This window comes from Scyliorhinus torazame, chromosome 16 (assembly GCF_047496885.1).
Source record: "Scyliorhinus torazame isolate Kashiwa2021f chromosome 16, sScyTor2.1, whole genome shotgun sequence".
Taxonomy (NCBI): Eukaryota; Metazoa; Chordata; class Chondrichthyes; order Carcharhiniformes; family Scyliorhinidae; genus Scyliorhinus; species Scyliorhinus torazame.
This window is the reverse complement of record NC_092722.1, coordinates 170822433-170844838: the sequence shown is the minus strand read 5'-3', so window position 1 is coordinate 170844838 and position 22406 is coordinate 170822433. Positions and strand designations below refer to the sequence as shown.

The 22406-nt window shown below is 46.1% G+C and overlaps 1 protein-coding gene across 1 annotated transcript in view; it reads right to left on the bottom strand.

Annotated features, from left to right (window-relative positions):
• Nucleotides 1–22406, bottom strand: part of LOC140392452 (coiled-coil domain-containing protein 172-like) — a 138101-nt gene that overhangs the window by 96748 nt on the left and 18947 nt on the right. The window contains exon 2 of the mRNA XM_072477703.1: nucleotides 18705–18821. Coding sequence (XP_072333804.1) covers nucleotides 18705–18821 — 117 coding nt within the window. The remainder of the gene's footprint in view (nucleotides 1–18704; nucleotides 18822–22406) is intronic.

Genomic DNA, 22406 nt, shown 5'->3' with positions numbered 1-22406 from the left:
ATTATCCTAAACCGCAAATCATAATGAAAGCAAATAAAGCATTGGCCCAACTAAAAATGCAGGAGTGTTTTTTGAGGTTCCCGGTTTTAGGTGATCTTAGGCACTTGTAACTCATAGTTTATGGTGGTGTGTCCTATGCAAATTTATGTGATGGGGTTTGTTGCTAACTTTTGGTTGGTTCAATTGGCTCTGTTTTATAACCTTTGCTCTAGAGTCGCCAGGTATCTTTATGATACCGCCACGAGGTTCAAGTTCAAGTAATGATCAATAACTCAACACACCAATTAGTAAGATTCAAATCAAAACACATTTATTATACACAGTAAATCGCTACTCATGCATAAACTCTACTTTCTAGGCTATTTCTATAACTAACAGGCCTATACTTAGCTTTGGACTGGCCCACCAGGTCAGGGGAACAAATAGCCTTTTGTTCAGGTCCTGAGTCTGCGGGATTCAAAAGCTGGTATGGACTGGTAGCTAGGAGCGCCTATCTCGTAGCGAGCGTTGACTTGAGACTTACTTGCTTGGAGGCAACAAGACAGGTCACTGTCAAGGGCTGGTTCAAGTTGCTGAGTGACCCTGCCAAAGAAGCACGATTTGAACTTGGGGGCTTTACTTTATAGTCCCCAGGGGCTTCCCGCCCTTCGGGGCAGACCACGTCCCTGGTTCCAAGTGATTGGACTATTTTCCGATCACTTGGATCAATTTCTCCAATGCTGGAGCGGTTCCCTGATCGCTAGGCGGTCCTAAGTGTCCGTTGGCCTTCCTTTGTCTTGGCTCCTGCTGGCGCCGAGGAGTCTGGCTTGGCTCTTTTTACCTTTACTGTTGCCATTGTGCCTGGGGATCGCACATTACTATGTAGATGGCTGCTACATTACTATGCAGATGGCTGCTGGTTTCGGTGCTATCTGGTTGTTTTGCAGGTTCCAATATACATGATTCCTGTATTTGCTAGTCTTTGCCTGTGTTGGCTGAATTTCCCTTCAGCCTTTGCGGTTCTCCATTTTATGTCGGGAAATGGCCAACTCAGGTGACTACAGGTTTCAAACGCAGGAGGTTTTATGATTTTCCTTTTGGGAAATAATGGTAAACGTTGCCCCCTTGTGTGGGAAATAAAGAAAATAAGGACAGTGGTCAAAAGCACTTTAGCCTCTGAGACGTTAAGTCTTGTAGAGGTCATGAATATGGCCTTTTATATATCCCATATATTGATAAGACATTTTGGGATTAGGGGGTTTGGATAACATACCCATTGAGTGTCACATTGACAATAAATGCCTGGGGGAAAATGTGCACTCTACAAAACGTGTGAATGAGAAAAGGTTAAGGATAGACATCGCCAGTTTGAACCAGATGTTGGACAAAGGGGAGATAGCAAAAATTAAATGGGAATTATCCGATTGTTTTACGAAGAGGGGGACTAGTTCACAGAAACTTTTGGATCTTATTAATGAAGGGCGCCTGTTCCTACTTGACTATTTTTTTTTTCTTCCAAAAAAATGAATTTAAAATACGTTGCGGGGGGATTTGCTTGTGTCTTTCAGTTTCTTGTATTTTGTTTCTTCGGGGGAAACAAATATTTACCAAATTATATTTTTTTCTCCAAGGAAAGAGAGACAGTTAGGAATGAGTTAATAGACATTCCAATTACTTGTCAAATTGATGTGAAGTCTCCAATAATTGACACTATGTAAAGGGGATGCAGATCGCACTTGTGTGGTGATAAGAGTTTTGTACAGAGTGTGCTAAAGGAAGCTAATATTAGAGAAAGGAGTAGAACTCTTGACTCTTTATTCAACAGCAGCAGAAGCTAACAAGGGACAGCATAAAACTAAATGAAAGGGTTACAAAAGGCAAAACATAATACAGATCCGGACAAATCAGATAGATGCAAAGACCAGCAAAGAGTCACAAAGCAGCTTATAAGAGCCACTTAAAAGGGACTACGAAGGAAACTTGCAAGAGGCATCAAAGGCAATAAGAAATTTTGTAATTAGATAAAGAGAAAGCAGGTTGTCATGAGCAATGTAGGCCCACTAAAAGCTGAAAATGGAGATCATGGTCGGTATTCTCCCCTACCCGGCGGGGCGGGGCGTCCCGGCGGGATGGAGTGGTGGGAACCACTCCGGCGTCGGGCCGCCCCAATGGTGCGGATTTCTCCGCATCTTTAGGGGCCAAGCCATCACCTTGAGGGGCTAGCCCCGCGCTGGAGTGGTTGGCACGCCGCCAGCAAGCAGGAAAGGCATTTAGCGCCACTCCAGCCGGGGCCGAAAGGACTTAGCCGGTCGGCGGAAGTCCGCGCATGTGCGGGAGCGTCAGCGGCTGATGTCATCCCCGCGCATGCGCAGGGTGGGGTGTCTCTTACTCGTCGGCCAGGGTGAAGGCTGTGGCCGAGGTGAAGGGAAAAGAGTGCCCCCATGGCACAGGCCCGCCCGCGGATCGGTGGGCCCCGATCGGGGGCCAGGCCACCGTGGGGGCACCCCCCGGGGTCAGATCGCCCGTGCCCCACTCAGGACCCCGGAGTCCACCCGCGCCGCCTAGTCCCGCTGGTAAGAGAGGTGGTTTGAACCTCGCCGGCGGGACTGGCATGACAACAGCAGGACTTTGGCACATCGCGGGCCGGAAAATCGCCGGGGGGACCCGGCGACCGGCGCGGCACGATTCCCGCCCCCGCTGAATATCCGGTGTCGGAGAATTCGGCAACCGGCGAGGGCGGGATTCACGCCAGCCCCCGGCGATTCTCCGACCCGGCGGGGGGTCGGAGAATCCCGCCCAATGTCATTGACAATGGGGAAATGGCATTCATATTGAACATTAACTTTGTTTCAGTATTTACAGTTGGAAAGGAAGATAACATCCTGAAAAAATTAATAGTCAATAGGGGACATTTCTGGAAAGCATTTTATAAAGTTCCACATAAGAGACTGTAACTAAGGTGGAAGCCCACAGAGTTGAGGGCAAATTATTGACATGTGTCATTGGAATGCCACTTTAAGAAATGTTTGTCTGCTCAAGTGGCTGCAGTGATGTCATAGTGTGGGTGGAGCTGAGCTCTGGCTCTGCTTTTTAGTTTCGCTTTGAGGAAAAGCTTGGGTGTGTCTGTGTTTTTTATTTTCATTTTAGTTTTGGAGAAGCTGCAATCACAGCAGGATGTGTGTGAATCTCTGCAAGCTTATGAATGTCCATTTGGTGATATCAACGTGGTATCTGTTCTCAGTAGTGAAGTTAAACCTGATGTCTTTCTGTAAAAAGGATTTTTGTCTTATGGATGTTAAACGGAAAGTTTAAGTATTACTTAGAATGTTGTATTCTTTGGGGGTTGTATTTGAATTGATGGTTGCTAAGATGTTCACTGTATGTTTTAAAAGGTTAACTGAGTTCATAGAATAAACATTGTTTTGCTTTAAAAATTACTTTTAGAGTTCTGCTGCACCACACCTGTAGAGTGGGCCGTGTGCTCCCCATACCACAATCCAGTAAAAGTCGTGGGTCAGGTGAACTCCATGATACACTTTGGGGTTCTCTAAACCCTGGCCCATAACAAATTGGGGGTTTGTCCAGGATAAAAGTCTATCTATTGGATTGGCTTAGTGAACTTAAAGACAGTGAGAGGTGAGCATATTGTGGTTGCTTTTCAGTTGTGGTATTTCAGTTTAAGTAGGGAGGGTGTTGTGGACAATGGCTCTTTCAGAGGCTCTGAAGGTTTTCGGGGTGGAGACGGTCACACGCAGTGCCTTACGGACAGAGACTAAAAACAGGCTTTTAGAGTTGGCAAAAACATTGCAGTTAACATTACCTGAAAAATAGGAAAAGGCGAGGTATTTATGGAAGTGGCTAAGCATTTAATATTGCCTGAGATACAGTTTGACTCATTGGAAATAGCAAAAATTTAACAAATGGAACATGAGAAAGAATTAAAGCAGCTTGTATACGAAAGAGAGAGAGAGGGGAAAAACAAAGAGATAGAGAGGAAAAAGAAAAAGAGAAAGAAAGGAAAACAGAAAGAATAGCCCAAGCAGAACAAAAAGAAAGAGAAAGGTAGATACAGATCAGGGAAAAAGATAAAGAGAGAGAGTTTGAACTTCAGAAAATGACCATGAAACATGACAGTCAGTTAAAATTGGCGGATGTAAAGGGAAATGTACAGTTGGAGGATAGTGAGAAAGAGCATCAAAGTCGAAGGCTTGGTGGGGATCTATTTAAATATGACCACACAGTGCCAAGGTTTGATGAGAAGGAGGTAAAGCCTTTTTCATTTCATATGAGCAGGTAGCTAAACAAATGAAATGGCCACAGGACATGTGGGTATTATTGATTCAAACAATGCTGGTAGGTAGGACTAGTGAAGTGTTTGCATCACTATCGGAGGAGCTATCTGGGATGTATGAGGAGGTGAAAAAAATCCATCTCAGGTGCAGTTGAACTAGTGCCTGAAGCCTACAGACAAAGGTTGAGAAATTTAAGGAAAGAATTTGGTCAAACATACATGGAGTTTGAAAGGATCAAACAGAGTAATTTTGATAGGTGGATAAGGGCTTTGAAAATAGACCAAACGTATGAAGCTCTCAGAGAAATTATACTTTTGGAGGAGTTTCCTCAATTCCTGATGTAGTGAGAACTTATGTGGAAGAGCAGAGGGTTAGAACTGCGAGGTTAGCAGCAGAAATGGCAGATGATTATGAATTAGTTCATAAATCAAAGCTTGGTTTCCGACATCAGTTTCAGCCTGTGGTTGATAGAACCTGGAGACATGAGAAATACTCAAGTGGTAGAGGAAAAGGTGATCTGATGAGAGATAATAAGAGTGTACCTCAGATTAAAAAGGAAATCCAGGAGGGTGGAAGAGACATGAAAAGTTTAAAATGTTTTCACTGGATGACGTCCGGGTGCGGCAATGACCAGCTGAGTCGCACATTTCGGCACCTCCCGTTGGAACGGACTTTTGGGCTCTTGATAGGAGCCCCAACGGCAATTTAAACGGCCAAAATCACTGTGCGGTAAACTAGAAGGGAATCCCCCCGGATACACATGGAAAAAGGAGAGGATAGCGGCCGGATTGCAGAAGATCCTCTGGAGCAGCGGCAAGGAAGGGAAGCTCGAAGCAAGATGGCGTCGGAAGGTGGCCATTTGTTATGGGGCCCGGAGCAACAAGAGTTCCTGCGGCGCTGTGTGGAAGAGCTGAAGAAGGAGTTGAAGAAGGAGGTACTGGCCCCGATATTACAGGCGATTGAAGGGCTAAAGGAGGAGCAGAGGACCCAGGAGCTGGAGCTTCGGGTCGTGAAGGCAAAGACTGCTGAAAACGAAGATGAAATACAGGGCCTGGTGGTGAAGACAGAGACGCACGAGGCACAGCACAAAAGGTGTGGGGAGAGGTTGGAAGCACTGGAGAATAACTCGAGGAGGAAGAATTTAAGAGTCCTGGGTCTTCCCGAAGGCGCAGAGGGGGCGGACGTCGGGGCATATGTAAGCACGATGCTTCATTCGCTAATGGGATCGGAGGCCCCGACGGGCCCCTTGGAGGTGGAGGGAACCTATCGAGTTCTGGCGCGAAGACCAAAGGCTGGAGAAATACCTCGAGCTATAGTGGTGAGGTTTCTCCGCTACAACGATAGAGAGACGGTCCTCAGGTGGGCGAAGAAAACTCGGAGCTGTAGGTGGGAGAACGCGGTGATCCACGTATACCAGGATTGGAGTGCGGAGGTGGCGAGAAGGAGGGCAAGTTTCAATCGGGCTAAGGCGGTGCTTCACAATAAGAAGGTTCAATTTGGAATGTTGCAACCGGCAAGACTGTGGGTCACATATCAAGGGAAGCACCACTACTTTGAGACGGCAGAAGAGGCGTGGACATTCATTGCGGACGAGAAGCTGGAATAGTCTGGCGAGAGAAAGAGCTTCTGGGATAAAGTGGTGGGGTGACTATGTGGGGCGAGGAAGGGGAAGGGGGGGATGATTTTTCAATTTGTTAATTCTTCGACCCTGTAACTTTTCTCTCGTCCCCTCCTTGGGGGGGGGGGGGGGGGGGGGGGAGCATGAGGAACTGTGGGCGCCGGTGGGAAGGAAAGGGGAAGGAGAAGGGAAAGGCGCCATTAGGGGCGGGGCTGAGTGGGAAAAGCGGGCTTTGCTCTCGCGTTATGGTAATTGTGGCGGGAACAGTGACGCAGGAAGGAGGGGGCCTCGCACAGTGAGGGGCCAAGGGCAAAGGGGGAAGCCGAGGTCAGCCAGAGTTCGCTGACTTCTGGGAGCAACATGGGGGGTGCAACTACGCTAGAGGGGGATCTAGCGGAGGGGGGGAGGGGGGGTTAACTGGGTTGCTGCTGCTAAGGAGAAGGGGGAGCTGTTATGGGATGAGGTGGTCGAGACGGGGGAGAAACCGTCGGTGGGATATACAGGTACGTGGGAACCGGGTGAGGAGCTGGGTTAAAAAAGGGGATGGCTAGTCGACAAGGGGGGGGGAGGGTAAAGAGCCCCCCAACCCGGCTGACCACGTGGAACGTGAGAGGGCTGAACGGGCCGATTAAAAGGGCACGGGTACTCGCACACCTAAAGAAATTAAAGGCATATGTGGTTATGTTGCAGGAGACGCACTTGAAACTGATAGACCAGGTCAGACTACGTAAAGGATGGGTGGGGCAGGTGTTTCATTCGGGTTTAGATGCGAAGAATAGGGGGGTGGCTATCTTAGTGGGGAAACGGGTACTGTTTGAGGCAAAGACCATAGTGGGGGTAGATATGTGATGGTGAGTGGCAGATTGCAAGGGGAGGCGGTGGTTCTGGTGAACGTATACGCCCCGAACTGGGATGATGCAAATTTTATGAGGCATATGTTGGGGCGTATCCCGGACCTGGAGGCGAGAAAGTTGGTAATGGGGGGAGACTTCAATACGGTGCTTGATCCAGGGCTGGACCGGTCGAGGTCCAGGACCGGGAGGAGGCCGGCAGCGGCCAGGGTGCTCAAGGACTTCATGGAGCAGATGGGAGGAGTAGACCCCTGGAGATTTATTAGGCCTAGGAGTAAGGAGTTCTCATTTTTCTCCCATGTTCACAAGGTATATTCACGGATAGACTTTTTTGTCTTGGGAAGGGCACTGATTCCGAAGGTGACAGGGACGGAGTATACGGCCATAGCCATTTCGGACCACGCTCCACATTGGGTAGACCTGGAGGTAGGAGAGGAAAAAGAACAGCACCCACTCTGGAGGATGTAAATGGGCTTATTGGCGGATGAGGGGGTATGTCTAAGGGTGAGGGGGTGTATCGAAAGGTACTTGGAGCTTAATGACAACGGAGAGGTTCAGGTGGGAGTGGTCTGGGAGGCGGTGGTTAGAGGGGAACTGATATCCATAAGGGCACATAAAGGGAAGCAAGAGGGTAAAGAAAGGGAGCGATTGTTGAGAGAACTTCTGAGGGTGGACAGGCAATATGCAGAGGCACCGGAGGAGGGACTGTACAGGGAAAGACAAAGGTTACATGTGGAATTTGACCTGCTGACCACGGGCAAGGCAGAGGCACAGTGGAGGAGGGCACAGAGTGTGCAGTATGAGTATGGAGAGAAGGCGAGTCGGCTACTGGCCCACCAATTGAGGAAGAGGGGAGCGGCGCGGGAGATAGGTGGGGTGAGAGATGAGGAGGGAGAGATGGAACAGGGAGCGGAGAGAGTGAACGGGGTGTTCAAGGCATTCTATGAGAGGTTATATAAGGCTCAGCCCCCAGAAGGGAAGGAGGGAATGATGTGTTTCCTGGATCAGCTGGAATTTCCGAAGGTGGAGGAGCAGGAAAGGGCGGGACTGGGAGCACAGATTGAGATGGAGGAGGTGGTAAAGGGGATTGGGAGCATGCAGGCGGGGAAGGCCCCGGGACCGGATGGGTTCCCGGTGGAATTTTATAGGAAATATATGGACCTACTGGCCCCGCTTTTGACGAGAACCTTTAATGAGGCCAGTGAAAGGGGGAAGTTGCCCCCGACTGTGTCGGAGGCGACAATATCGTTACTTTTGAAGAAGGATAAAGACCCGCTGCAGTGTGGGTCCTACAGGCCCATTTCCCTTTTGAACGTAGATGCTAAGCTCCTGGCCAAGGTGATGGCGACGAGGATAGAGGATTGTGTCCCGGGGGTGGTCCAAGAGGATCAAACTGGGTTCGTTAAGGGGAGACAGCTGAACACGAACATACGGAGGCTGCTAGGGGTGATGATAATGCCCCCACCAGAGGGGGAGGCGGAGATAGTGGTGGCGATGGACGCCGAGAAAGCATTCGACAGAGTGGAGTGGGATTATCTGTGGGAAGTGTTAAGGAGATTTGGCTTTGGAGAAGGGTTTATTGGATGGGTACAGCTGCTATATAGGGCCCCGGGGGCAAGTGTGGTCACGAACAGGCAGAGGTCTGACTACTTCCGTCTTTATAGAGGGACGAGGCAGGGGTGTCCCCTGTCTCCGTTACTGTTTGCATTGGCAATTGAGCCCCTGGCCATAGCACTGAGGGGCTCCAGGAAGTGGAGAGGAGTACTCAGGGGAGGAGAAGAACACCGGGTATCATTGTATGCAGATGATTTATTGCTGTATGTTGCGGACCCGGTGGAGGGGATGCCTGAGATAATGTAGACACTCCGGGAGTTTGGGGAATTTTCGGAGTACAAATTGAATATGGGGAAGAGTGAGGTGTTTGTGGTGCATCCGGGGGAGCAGAGCAGGGGAATAGAGGATTTACCGCTGAGGAAGGTAACAAGAGATTTCCGGTACTTAGGGATTCAGATAGACAGGAGTTGGGGAACCTTACATAGGCTTAATCTAACACGATTGGTGGAGCAGATGGAGGAGGATTTTAAGAGATGGGACATGGTGCCCCTGTCACTGGTGGGTAGGGTGCAGGCGGTCAAAATGGTAGTCCACCCGAGATTCCTTTTTGTGTTTCAGTGCCTCCCGGTGATGGTCACGAAGGCTTTTCTCAAGAAAATCGAGAAAAGTGTTATGAGTTTTGTGTGGGCTGGGAAGACCCCGAGAGTGAGGAGGGGGTTTTTGCAGCGTGGCAGGGATAGGGGGGTACTGGCACTACCGAGCTTAAGTGAGTACTATTGGGCCGCCAATATCTCAATGGTGTGTAAGTGGATGGGAGAAGTGGAGGGAGCGGCGTGGAAGAGATTGGAGATGGCGTCCTGCAAAGGAACCAGCCTACAAGCACTGGCGACGGCGCCATTGCCGTTCTCCCCGAAGAAATACACCACAAGTCCAGTGGTGGTGGCAACGCTGAAAATTTGGGAGCAGCAGAGACGGCATAGGGGAATGACGGGAGCCTCGGTGCGGTCCCCGATAAGAAATAATCATAGGTTTGTCCCGGGGAGAATAGATGGGGGATTTAGAGCATGGCAGAGAGCTGGGATTGTGCAACTGAGGGATCTGTTCTTAGACGGGACGTTTGCGAGTCTGGGAGCGCTGACGGAAAAATATGGGTTGCCCCAAGGGAATGCATTTCGGTACATGCAACTGAGGGCTTTTGCGAGGCAACAGGTGAGGGAATTCCCGCACTCCCGACGCAGGAGATTCAGGATAGAGTGATCTCAGGGACATGGGTGGGGGATGGTAGGGTGTCGGATATATACAGGGAAATGAGAGACGAGGGGGAGATCATGGTGGATGAGCTGAAGGGAAAATGGGAAGAATAGCTGGGGGAAGAGATTGAAGAGGGGCTGTGGGCAGATGCCCTACGTAGGGTAAACTCCTCGTCCTCGTGCGCCAGGCTTAGCCTGATACAATTCAAGGTTTTGCACAGGGCGCATATGACCGGAGCAAGGCTCAGTAAATTTTTCAGGGTAGAGGATAGGTGTGGGAGATGCTCGAGGAGCCCAGCAAACCACACCCACATGTTTTGGTCATGCCCGGCATTGCAGGGGTTCTGGGTGGGGGTGGCGAATGTGCTTTCGAAGGTGGTGTGGGTCCGGGTCGAGCCAAGCTGGGGGTTGGCTATATTTGGGGTTGCAGAAGAGTGCAGGAGGCGAGAGAGGCTGATGTTTTGGCCTTTGCGTCCCTAGTAGCCCGGCGAAGGATATTGCTTATGTGGAAGGAAGCCAAACCCCCGGGCGTGGAGACCTGGATAAACGACATGGCAGGGTTTATAAAACTAGAACGGATAAAGTTTGCACTAAGGGGTTCGGCTCAGGGGTTCACCAGGCGGTGGCAACCGTTCATTAACTACCTCGCAGAACGATAAAGGAAATGGGAAGATAACAGCAGCAACCCAGGGGGGAGGGGGGGGGGGGGGAGGGCTCAGGTGGGTCCTCAGGGGTGTTTTTGTATAGATACTTGTACTTGGTTATGTATATTGGATTGTTTGATTTTATTATTTGGGAGAGCTATTATTTTTGTTATGGCAGTTGCCATTTAGTTTATATATTATTTATCTATTTGTTAAAAAACGGTCACTATTATTTATATTGTTTTATTGTTGTAAAAAGGGAAAAACCTTTGTACGGTTTTGTTTGGCCGAAAAATTTGAATAAAATATATATATTCTTTTTAAATGTTTTCACTGTAATAAACTAGGCCATGTAAAGTCACAGTGTTGGTGGTGGAAGGAAAGCACTGGGAAGGCTGATATGGTAAAACAGGATAAGACAGTGGGGTTTGTTAAAGTGGGAAAGGAAAGCCCGAGTGAAGCGAAGGAGGTGCAAAAGATTGTACAACCTGATCAAGAGGTGATTAGAAGATGCCAGATCTCTTTAAATAATTTACTTGTGTGGGTAAAGTTTACTCTTGTGTATCAGGAGGAGCAGGTAAAGAAGTCACAATTTTAAGAGATACGGGAACTATCAATCTTTAATGGTATGAGATTAGGAGTTATGTAGTTTGGGAAGAATATTGGCAGAAAAGGTGTTAATATGTGGAATTCAGCGTGAGAAGAGTAGTGTTCCATTATATCAGGTAAGGTTGGAAAGTCCAGTGAAGAGTGGTGAAGTGGTAGTAGGAGTAATAGAGAAACTATCTTATCTAGGAATACAGTTCATCTTGGGTAATGATATAGCTGGATCGCAGGTGGGAGTGATGCCTACTGTGGTTGATAAGCCAGTGGAAAATCAGACAACTGAAGTGTTGAAGGACGAGTATCCTGGGATTTTTCCGAATTGTGTAGTAACAAGGTGCAAAGTCACAGGTTAAGACAAGAGGAGAAATCAAAGAGTGAAGATAAAGTTGAAGTGCAATTATCAAGAATGATTTTTGATCAGATGGTTGAAAAAGAAAAAGAACAGGTGGAGGGTGAGACGGATATTTTTAGTTCAGGAAAATTGGCGGAGTTACAACAGAAAGATGTAGAAAACAGAAAAATAAACTGGATGTATCAGAAAGCATACACGGAAAAGGAATCTGAGTGTATACCAGAGTGTTATTACTGTAAAAGAGATGTCTTGTTGAGAAAATGGAGACCTTTACATATGCAGGCGGATGAAAAGTGGGCAGAAGTTCATCAAGTAGTATTGCCGGTAGTGTATAGAAAGGAGGTGTTGCGAGTTGCACATGAGGTACCAGTGGGAGATCATTTGGGAGTAAGGAAAACTCAAGCTAAAATCCCAAAACATTTTTATTGTATGGACTACATAAAGATGTAGTTAAGTTTTTCGATCTTGTCACACATGTCAAGTGATAGGGAAACCTCAAGCAGTGATAAAACCAGCGCCCTTAATACCCATTCCAGCATTTGAGGAACCTTTGACAAGGGTCTTAATTGATTGTGTAGGACCGCTTCCTAAAACAAAAAGTGGGAATTAATATCTTTTGACTATAATGGCTGTGTTCTACTAGTTTTCCAGAGGCCATTCCAGTACGCAATATTACAGCTAAAATGATTGTGGAGGAGTTACTTAAATTCTTTACTAGATATGGCTACCCACAGAAATACAATCCGGTCAAAGATCAAATTTTACCTCAAGGTTATTCAAAGAAGTTTTGGATAGCTTAGGAATAAAACAATTTAAATCAACTGTGTACCATCCAGAAACGCAGGGAGCATAGAAAGGTGGCATCAGACATTAAAGACAATGTTGAGGGCTTATTGTCAAGATTATCCCGAGGATTGTGATAAAGGAATTCCATTCGTACTGTTTGCAATTAGGGATGCACCCAATGAGCCAACCAAATTCAGTCCTTTTGAACTAATTTTTGGTCATGAGGTAAGAGGACCACTTAAATTGATTAAGGAAAAATTGGTGAGTGAGAAATCAGAACTTACATTATTGGATTAGGTGTCAAATTTTAGGGAACGATTAAATAGAGCAGGGGAATTGGCTCGACAACATTAAAAGTTGCACAAAATGTGATGAAACGGGTAGCAGACAAGAAATCCAAAATTCGTAGTTTTGCCTGTGGAGATAAAGTTTTAGTATTGTTACCAGTGATAGGTGAACCTTTAAAAGCAAGGATTTGTAGACCTTATCAGATCCAAAGGAAATTAAGTGAGGTGAATTATGTGGTAAGAACACCAGATAGAAGGAAAACTCACTGTGTGTCATGTGAATATGCTTAAAAGGTACTTTGAAAGGGAAGGAGAGAAAAAGGAGGTTTTTATGATTCTAACTCAAAGTGACGAACCAAATCCAGATGACTGTGAATTTGACATACCTCAAATTAAATTGGAAAACGAGGATGTTCTTAAAAATTGGGATAAATTGTTGAGTTAGCTTCCTGAGGGAAAACGGAATGACCTGAAAGAGTTATTGATATCACATGGGCAAGTTTTTGGAGAAAAGTTGGGAAGCACTAAAATGGCTATACATTATGTAGATGTGGGAAATGTTGTTCCAATCAAACAACATCCATATAGACTTAACCCTTTAAAATTGGCACAGGTTAACAAAGAGATTGAAAGTATGCTTAAAAATGGCATAATTGAAGTGGGTTGCAGCCAATGGAGCTCACGCATCGTGCTGGTACCAAAACCGGATGGTACCCAACGGTTGTGTGTGAACCATAGAAAGGTTAATGCAGTTACAAGAATGGACTCTTATCCTATCCCACGTTTGGAGGATTGCATTGAGAAAGTGGGACAATCAGCTTGTATTTCCAAATTGGATTTACTTTTAGGTTCCTGGCAGGTACCTTTATCCGAAAGGGCAAAGGATATTGCAGCTTTTTGATTCCAGGTGGTATATACCAATTCAAAGTTATTCAATTTGGCATGAAAAACGCCCCAGCCATATTTCAACGGTTAACTAACAAAGTTGTTTCAGGATTACCCAATTGTGCGGTATACACCGACGATCAGGTAATTTTCAGCCAGACGTGGAAAGAACATTTAAAACATCTGATGGAGTTATTCAATTGACTTCAGGGGGCGGTTTGGTGATAAACCTAGCTAAAGGTGAATTTGGAAAAGCCCAAGTCACTTTCCTTGGCCATTCAATTGGAAAGGGTCGAATGGTCACACGGGATGTGAAAACAACAGTTATTGAGGAATTTCAATACCTTTGACACAAAGGGAAACAATGCGATTTCTTGCCATAAGTGGATTAGATCGAACATTTGTGCAACATTTTTTAGCGTGGTTGCTCCACTGATGGACTTGCTGAAGAAGCGTACCAAATTCCAGTGGATATCGGAGTGTCAACAGGCATTTGACGGCCTGAAGGCTGTGTTAACCACTGCTCCTGTGTTAGCCATCCCAAATTACACAAAACCATTCAAAGTAGCTGTTGATGCGAGTGATGTGGGCGTAGGTGCGGTGCTTCTACAAGACGACGACGAAGGGCTAGAGCGGCCTATTGGTTATTTTTCAAAAAAATTGAATTCTCACCAGAAGAAGTATTCCATGATTGAGAAGGAGACTTTGAGCTTGGTGCTGGCTTAGCAACATTTTCAAATTTATGTGACCAGCAATCCACCTGACACAATTATCTATACTGATCATAATTCACTGATGTTTTTGGCGCGATTCAGGAATAACAATGCCAGACTGTTTCGATGGAGTTTATTGTTACAGCCACTTAATTTAAAAATAATACATGTGGCAGGACGGGAAAACGTGATAGCCTATGTTTTGTCAAGAATGTGATGATGAGTCACAGGAAGAAGAACTGAAATGGACTATGTTATTATGCCTGTTTGCGTGTATTGTTTTTTTAATCGAAAAAGTATATTTACTGTCCGCATTTCTTAAAGGAAAGTGAAAAGGTGAAAAATGAAACCATCTTGAAGTTGATGGTTTATTTTTTTTTATTGGGGGCGGTATCATGGGAATGTCACTTTAAGAAATGTGTGTCTGCTCAAGTGGCTGCAGTGATGTCAGAGTGTGGGTGGAACTGAGCTCTGGCTCTGCTTTTTTCGCTTTGAGGAAAAGCTTGGGTGTGTCTGTTTTTTTAGTTTCATTTTAGTTTTGGAGAAGCTGCAATCACAGCAGGATGTGTGTGAATCTCTGCAAGCTTATGAATGTCCATTTGGTGATTTCAAAGTGGTAACTGTTCTCAGTAGTTAAACCCGATGTCTTTCTGTAAAAAGGATTTTTGTCTTACGGATGTTAAAAGGAAAGTTTTTAAGTATTACTTAGAATGTTGTATTCTTTGGGGGTTGTATTTGAATTGGTGGTTGCTAAGATGTTCACTGTATGTTTTAAAAGGTTAACTGAGTTCATAGAATAAACATGGTTTTGCTTTAAAAATTACTTTTAGAGTTCTGCTGCACCACACCTGTAGAGTGGGCTGTGTGCTCCCCATACCACAATCTAGTAAAAGTCATGGGTCAGGTGAACTCCATGATACACCTTGGGGTTCTCTAAACCCTGGCCCATAACACATGTTAAACAAATTGGTTGAGAGGCAAGCTATAGAGAATGTGGATAATGGGAATTACTCCAATTGGCAGCATGTGCCTAGCGATGTACCACAGGGATCTGTGTTGGGGCTTCAATTATTCACATTATTCATTAAGGTCTTGCATGATGGCACAGAAAGCCATATATCCAAGTTTGCTGGTGGTATGAAGTTAGGTGGCATTGTAGACAGCGTAGATGATAGCACCAAATTGGAAGGAAATATTGGCTCGGTGAATGGGCAAAATTGTGACAGATGGAATTCAATGTAAGCAAGTGTGAGGTTTTTCATTTTGGAATAAAAAAGGATTAAAGCGGAGTACTTTCTAAATGGAAAGACGTTAGGTACAATGGATTTCCAACTAGCCTTGGGTTTCAGGTGCATAGATCCTTAACATTCCAAGACCACGTGCAGAAAATAATCAAAAATGCGAATGGAATGCTAGCATTTATATCTAGAGGATTGCCGTATAAAAACACAACTTCTGCTGCACCTATACAAAACCCTGGTTAAACCCCACTTGGAGTACTGTGAGAAGTTTTGTGCACCAGACCTTAGGAAGGATGTTTTGGCCTTGGGGAGAATGCAAATAGATTTATAAAAATTATACCTGGACTCCATGGATTAGGTAACGAGGAGAGATTACACAGATTAGGCCTGTTAGCGCTAGAATTTAGATGATTAAGGGGTGGTCTGATCGAATATTCAAGATACTAACACATGTGGTGATTACTGCAGTTAACTGGTATGTCAACGCGGATTAATCGTGCGGGTAGCACGGTAGCATTCTGGTTAGCACAATTGCTTCACAGCTCCAGGGTCCCAGGTTTGATTCCCGGCTTGGGTCACTGTCTTTGCGGAGTCTGCACGTTCTCCCCGTGTGTGCGTGGGTTTCCTCCGGGTGCTCCGGTTTCCTCCCACAGTCCAAAGATGTGCAGGTTAGGTAGACTGGCCATGCTAAATTGTCCTTCGTGTCCAAACGTGCCCTTAGTGTTGGGTGGGGTTACTGGGTAATGGGGATAAGGTGGAGGTGTGGGTTTGGGTAGGGTGCTTTTTCCAAGAGCCGGTACAGACTCGATGGGCCGAATGGCCTGCTTCGGCAATGTGAATTCTATGATTCTATGATAACTGCACCTTAAGCGCCAGAGGAATTAATGGATGCCAGTATTTGGTTCTGGTGAGATTAGGCCATGTGAGAGGGCCTGCACAGCTGCGGCGCTTGAACAGAAAACAGTACTGATACATGGAACAAGTAACACATTGATGGATGGATAATTTCTACGACAAAGTTCTGGACATGTTAACGTTCTCAGGCTTGTCTTCCATTTCTGTTGAGGAACCTCTGAGGGGTGATGCCGCGTGTTCATTTTTTTTGTGAAAATTAGCTGATATATCTTTGTATTCGTACCAATACGGATCGGTGACCATAAGACCTAGGAGCAGAATTAGGCCACTCGGCCCATCGAGTCTGCTCCGCCATTCAGTCATGGCTGCTATTTTCTCATCCCCATTCTCTTGCCTTCTCCCCATAACCCCTGATTCCCTTATTGATCAAGTACCTATCTATCATAAGACATAAGAAGAGCCCGAGAAAGAGATGTAGGACAGGTAGTGGCAAGGTTCCGACATGCCAGGAGGAATATGGAGGTTCTCATCCTCCACAGATTTGCCTAGGACAAGGCTACGTCGATCAGTGCAAAGCCCCAGCCCTAAACCCCCTCTCCCGGCCATCACAACGTTCTCTCCCTGAGAACCCTGTTTCTGCCGCCAAGCGTCTGTGCAAGATCACTCCAGTTGACACTGTCAGTGGTTCACCATACAAGGCTGGAGAGGGATGATAGCTTGCTGTGCGGAAAGCTCTAATGCTCCTCAGTTCCAGCTAAAGTCTGATTCCTAGCTTTCTGCTGACAGCACGCTCACATCCATCCTTTGAACGGGGTCTGCATCGGAGGCTTTTGATCTTGGTCCACCATGTCCGACGTGCAGGGGCTGGGAGGGCAAAATGGCAGGGGTGCGAACAGGCCCACAGTAAAGATTAACCTGACATGTGACATGTTTTAATAGTGAACATTGCACTGCAACAGATTTCCATTCCCCCTTGCTACAGATAGTGACCCCCCTCCCACCCTGCTCCCCTCCAAAGTACCCATTCAGTGCTCCTCACTCTTCTTGATCTTCCGTGGTCTAGTACTACATCTAAGTATATCCCCAAGATGCACGTCAGAGAAGGAGGCAGCCAACCTTTGGCCTTTGATGCCCTTGGCGGACGTCCTCTGGAGGGCCTGGAGCCGGGGAGGGGGGGGAAGGCTTTGAAGAGGCAGTGAGTTACCCACCACATACTTTCCAGCTTTTGATCTGCTCTTGTAGCCACAGTATTTATATGGCTGGTCCAGTTCAGTTTCTGATCGCTACTAAGCCCCAGGATGTTGATAGTGGAGGATTCAGTGTAGGTAACAGTATTGTATGTTAAGGAAAAATGGTTAAATTCTCTCATGTTGGAGATGGTTATTACGTGGCAATTGAATGGTGTGAACGTCACCTGCTATTTATTAGTTAAAGCCAGAATGTTGAACAGATTTTGCTGGGACAGACTGCATCATTTATGGAGTCGCAAATGATGTAATCATCTGGAAACATCCAGAGTTGACATTATGAAGGAAGGTCATTACTGAAGTATCTGAAGGTGGTTGGGCCTAGGGTACAACCTGAAGAACCCATGCACCAATGTCCTGAGGCAGAGATATTTGGCCTCCAGGAAACACACCCATCTCCCGTTGTACTAGGTATGACTCTACTTAGTCGAGAATTTTCACCTCATTTCCACTGACTTTTGATTCATGTGTTTGGATGTTCAATTGTGTTCAGGCTGCTTGATGTCACATTCAATCAAATGCTACCTTCATAGAATTTACAGTGCAGAAGGAGGCCATTCGGCCCATTGAGTCTGCACCGGCTCTTGGAAAGAGCACCCTACCCAAGGTCAACACCTCCACCCTATCCCCATAACCCAGTAACCCCACCCAACACTAAGGGTGCTACCTTTGATGTCAATGGTAGTCATTCTCACTTAACCTCTTGAACAAACGGTATACTCATTAGTTGTTATAAAGATAGTCATATAATATGATATAACATGCACCCTACGAAAATGAATGAGAAAAGGTGACATATTGACCTTGCCGGCTTGAATTCTAGAGAAAAAAAATAATTGCTTGAATGAAAATCATTAAGTGTTTATTCTACCAAAACAAATTGTAACAGTCCGAGAGGAGCGGAATCTCACAATGCAATTCAAATATGGGATTTTCAATAATTTGCTTTGAAATTTTAGTTGCACATATTAAATATTTTTAAAAGATTGAAATTGATCTGTTAATTGTATTTTAATTGCATGCAAGTGGTAGAAATTAACTGGCAGTACACTTGAATACCTTTACATGGACACAGACTAAAACCATGGTTGTTGGGTTTAGGAGGTATATGCTTGGAATTTATCACTCTGCAAATTTATATATATTGTATAAGTGTATAAAAATGGGTTCTAGTTCTATTCCTTCACCAACTATCTTCCTGGGGAATAACAATTTGGATATGCATTTCTGTGCCTAATTGACATTGAGTCCAAATCTATCAACAAATATAGGAAAACAAAATGCTGGATACACATAGCAGAGCATTGTGTAATTGTAGAGAATAGACAGATACACGTTTTGAGGATAACCATTCTTCAATACTGACAGTTACATCAATGCAGTAAGGAAAATGGGAAAATGTCAGCAGTTACAAATGTCAAGCCCAGTTCTCTGATTCTATCAATGAGACAGGCTATCTTTATTATATCTTACTTCAATTTGTAATATTTTATCTTCGAACCAAAATTTGAAATATATTCAGTACAAGGGTCAAAAACCCTTACCAGAGCTTCGTTGAAGACATGATTTTCCTTGGTTATTTCCTCTCTTAGCTTCTTTAGGCCTTCTTCATGCTTCTTTAGCAAACCCAGTTGGAAAAGTTGTTCTGAAAGATCTTTCACCTTTTAATAAATATAATGTTCATTTGTTAGATAAAGAATGAATATCACCTGTAAAAGATTTTGTGCTACCAGTTAATTGAATCACATGGTTAACTATGAATTGTTAGAATATTAAACTGCATCACAATAACAGTAAGGGTTACTACTGTTCTTAACACTACAAAAGAGCTATAGGATTCTTCCAGGCACTCATATAAGACATAAATTAACATTCTACCTAAAAATATATTGCACTAAAAGCGAATAGGCACTGAAATTGTGCTGTTATTTCTCAATACAAATTACAGTCATACAGGAAAAAGGTGCAACTTTTTAATCCTACTCTCATTATCTTGGTGTAAAATGAATAATCAATTGAATGAACATTTCTTTATTTGAAAAAGACTAAGGCTGAATTATCCAGCCATTGGGATTGTGTGTTCCCACCGGCATCGCAACTTCACCTGTGGATTTCCGGCAGCGTAGGGTAGCTTGAATAGAAAATTCCATTGACAAGCCACAGGAGTAGAGAATTCTGCCGCCAGTAAATGGTGTGCTGCCGAGAAACATGCAGCTGGAGACTGGACAATCCAGCCCCAAGTTGATGTTATCAAAGCTAGAGACTGTTGACAAGGCAACGCTAAGATGTGCTGTGATGCCCTTGGCAGCAGTCACAGAAGAGCTACAGAATCACACAGTGCAGAAAAGGCTCTTCGACCCATCGAGTCTGCACCGACCTGTGAAAAACACCAGACCTACCTATCTAATCCCATCTACCAGCACTTGGCCCATAGTCTTGAATGTTATGATGTGCCACATGCTCATCCAGGTACTTTTAAAGGATCTGAGGCACCCCATCTCTACCACCCTCCTAGGCAGTGCATTTCAGACTGTTTACAGTCTGGGTAAAAAGGTTCTTCCTCACATTCCCCCTAAACCTACTGCCCTTCATCTTGAACTTGTATCCCCTTGTGACTGACCCTTCAACCAAGGGTACTAGCTGTTCCCTCATAATCTTGTATGCTCAACCGGAAGGTAAGGCTCAAGCGTCGAAGATTGTGTTCACAAGCTTTACTGAAGATCTTAATAAGGTCGGGAGAGGAGCTTTTTCTTATCCTTCCTCAGAAGTCAGCTAAACTCATCTCGACTTACAATCATGGGAGCAGAGGTTATATACACTTTAAACCCCTTTGTAATATACCTCCTTACCCCTCCCACTATCCAGTATCCTTGTCTTTTGCTAACAAGTATTCTTTATTCAAGACCCTCAGATATTTACATGATGATACTTATGGCTGCAACCTCTCGGGGGTTTCTCAGGGGATCAGAGGCCCCCAGGTGCATTCTACTCTTTGGGAAGGGTGGTACCCTGGCACTGCCACCCTGACAGTGCCACTTGAGTGCCAGCCTGCCACTACCAAGGTTCCCAGATGGCCATGGCAACTGGCAGGGGCACTGTCAAGGTGCCAATTTGGGGGTGCCAAGCTGGCATTTTTTGCACGGGTGTGATCAGGTTGGGGTGCCCTGTATGGTGTTGGGGCGGGCCAGGGACCTTCAATAGTGCGTTGGGACTTTGGGGGGCGGGGGGTTGCGTCGGGAGCTTCAGAGATCAGGACGCCATTTCAGAAAATGTTCCCATTTAGTTGAATCCGGCCCTAAGTGTGGGATTATAGAACATAGAACATTACAGCGCAGTACAGGCCCTTCGGCCCTCGATGTTGCGCCGACTTGTGAAACCACTCCAATCTACACTATTCCCTTATTGTCCATATGTCTATCCAATGACCATTTGAATGTCCTTAGTGTTGGCGAGTCCACTACTGTTGCAGGCAGGGCATTCCACGCCCTTACTACTCTCTGAGTAAAGATATCTATCTCCCCTCAATTTAAAGCTATGTCCCCTCGTGCTAGACATCACCATCCGAGGAAAAAGGCTCTCACTGTCCACCCTATCCATTCCTCTGATCATCTTGTATGCCTCAATCAAGTCACCTATTAACCTTCTTCTCTCTAACGAAAACAGCCTCAAGTCCCTCAGCCTTTCCTCATAAGATCTTCCCTCCATACCAGGCAACATTCTGGTAAATCTCCTCTGCATCCTTTCCAATGCTTCCACATCCTTCCTATAATGCGGCGACCAGAATTGCACGCAATACTCCAAATGTGGCCGCACCAGAGTGTTGTATAGCTGCAACATGACCTCATGGCTCCTAAACTCAATCCCTCTACCAATAAAAGCTAACACACCGTACGCCTTCTTAACAACCCTCTCAACCTGGGTGGCAACTTTCAGGGATCTATGTACATGGACACCGAGATCTCTCTGCTCATCCACAATTGTGGTCACTATCAGGATTGACAGGTGCGAAAATCCCCAAATAAAAAACTCGGAGCAAAAGCTAAAGGCTGCACCCAAACTGAGATGCGACGCAGACGGTAAATCCCATGAGAAGCTTCTCACGGGATATTCCCACTCACCACGAGTTGTGAGATCAAACGGGATCTCATAAAACATCATTATCTGGATCTGCATATTACTGCAGCAGTTTGATATGCACTTGCCGGAGTTACCCAAGGCGCAGCGAGATTTAGCTCGCACGCCACGGAGACCTTGAGCTAGAGCCGATTAGTACTTGTCTACACAAATGGGGATCAGGCGTACCGGCACTTGGGGAGGTCTCCCAGGAGTTCGGGGGCCTCTGGGAGGCTGGGCTCTAAGCAAGGTGATTTCCTGGCACTGCCGATGCCACCTGGGCACTGCCAGCCTGGCACCCTGGCAGGGCCAGTATGGACACCCTGGCAGTGCCAGCTGCCTTCCATCTGGGATAGCCAAGGTGACCAGGTGGTATTGGCAGGAGCACCACCAGGGTGCCAGGCTGGAAGTATCAAGGTGCCTGGGTGGCATTTTGCTCATGCCAGGGATCGGGCACAGGGGGGTGCCCTGCCCTTATTAGGTGGGTTTGATTGACTCAATGACCCCCTTAAGCTAGGGCATTGTGGCAGGTCTGGGGGTCCCATTGGGGGGGTCTCGAGATTGGGGGGCCATTGATCTCTTCCTGCACTGGTGAGGAGAGCTTGTCATGTAGGAAATCAGACAAAGTGCAGCCTTGGCGGAGCTTTCCCCGCTGAGGCCTCAAAATAAAAGAGTCCGGTTAGACAGCGGGGTCTTTCTGAATACTACGACTGCCAGGAAACCACTGGCTCTACATGCTCGACAAGGGACTGTTTCATTTCTGTTCATTCGCACCCTAACTGTGGGTGAATACAGGTCTGGATCTCACCCAAGTCGACGGTGAAAAACATCCCGCCAAACCTGCAGAAAATGAAACTTAGGGCGCGATCTTCCCAAAAAGGAACAAAGTCCCCAAATGAGCGCGTTGAATAAAGGGCCTGAACGGGGAATGACCAAGGTCTCACATAGCGTCTTTTTATACAATGGGGAGCGCCCTTCGTCGGAACTCTCCCGAGATTAGGACGCCATTTGGCATCCCAATCTCTGGGGCCCCTAAAAGAATCCCCAACGCCCCCCCCCCCCCCCCAAACACCCACACCAGGCAACCCTGGCCCAATCACATGCAAAATATGGCAGCTTAGCAGACCCCCACA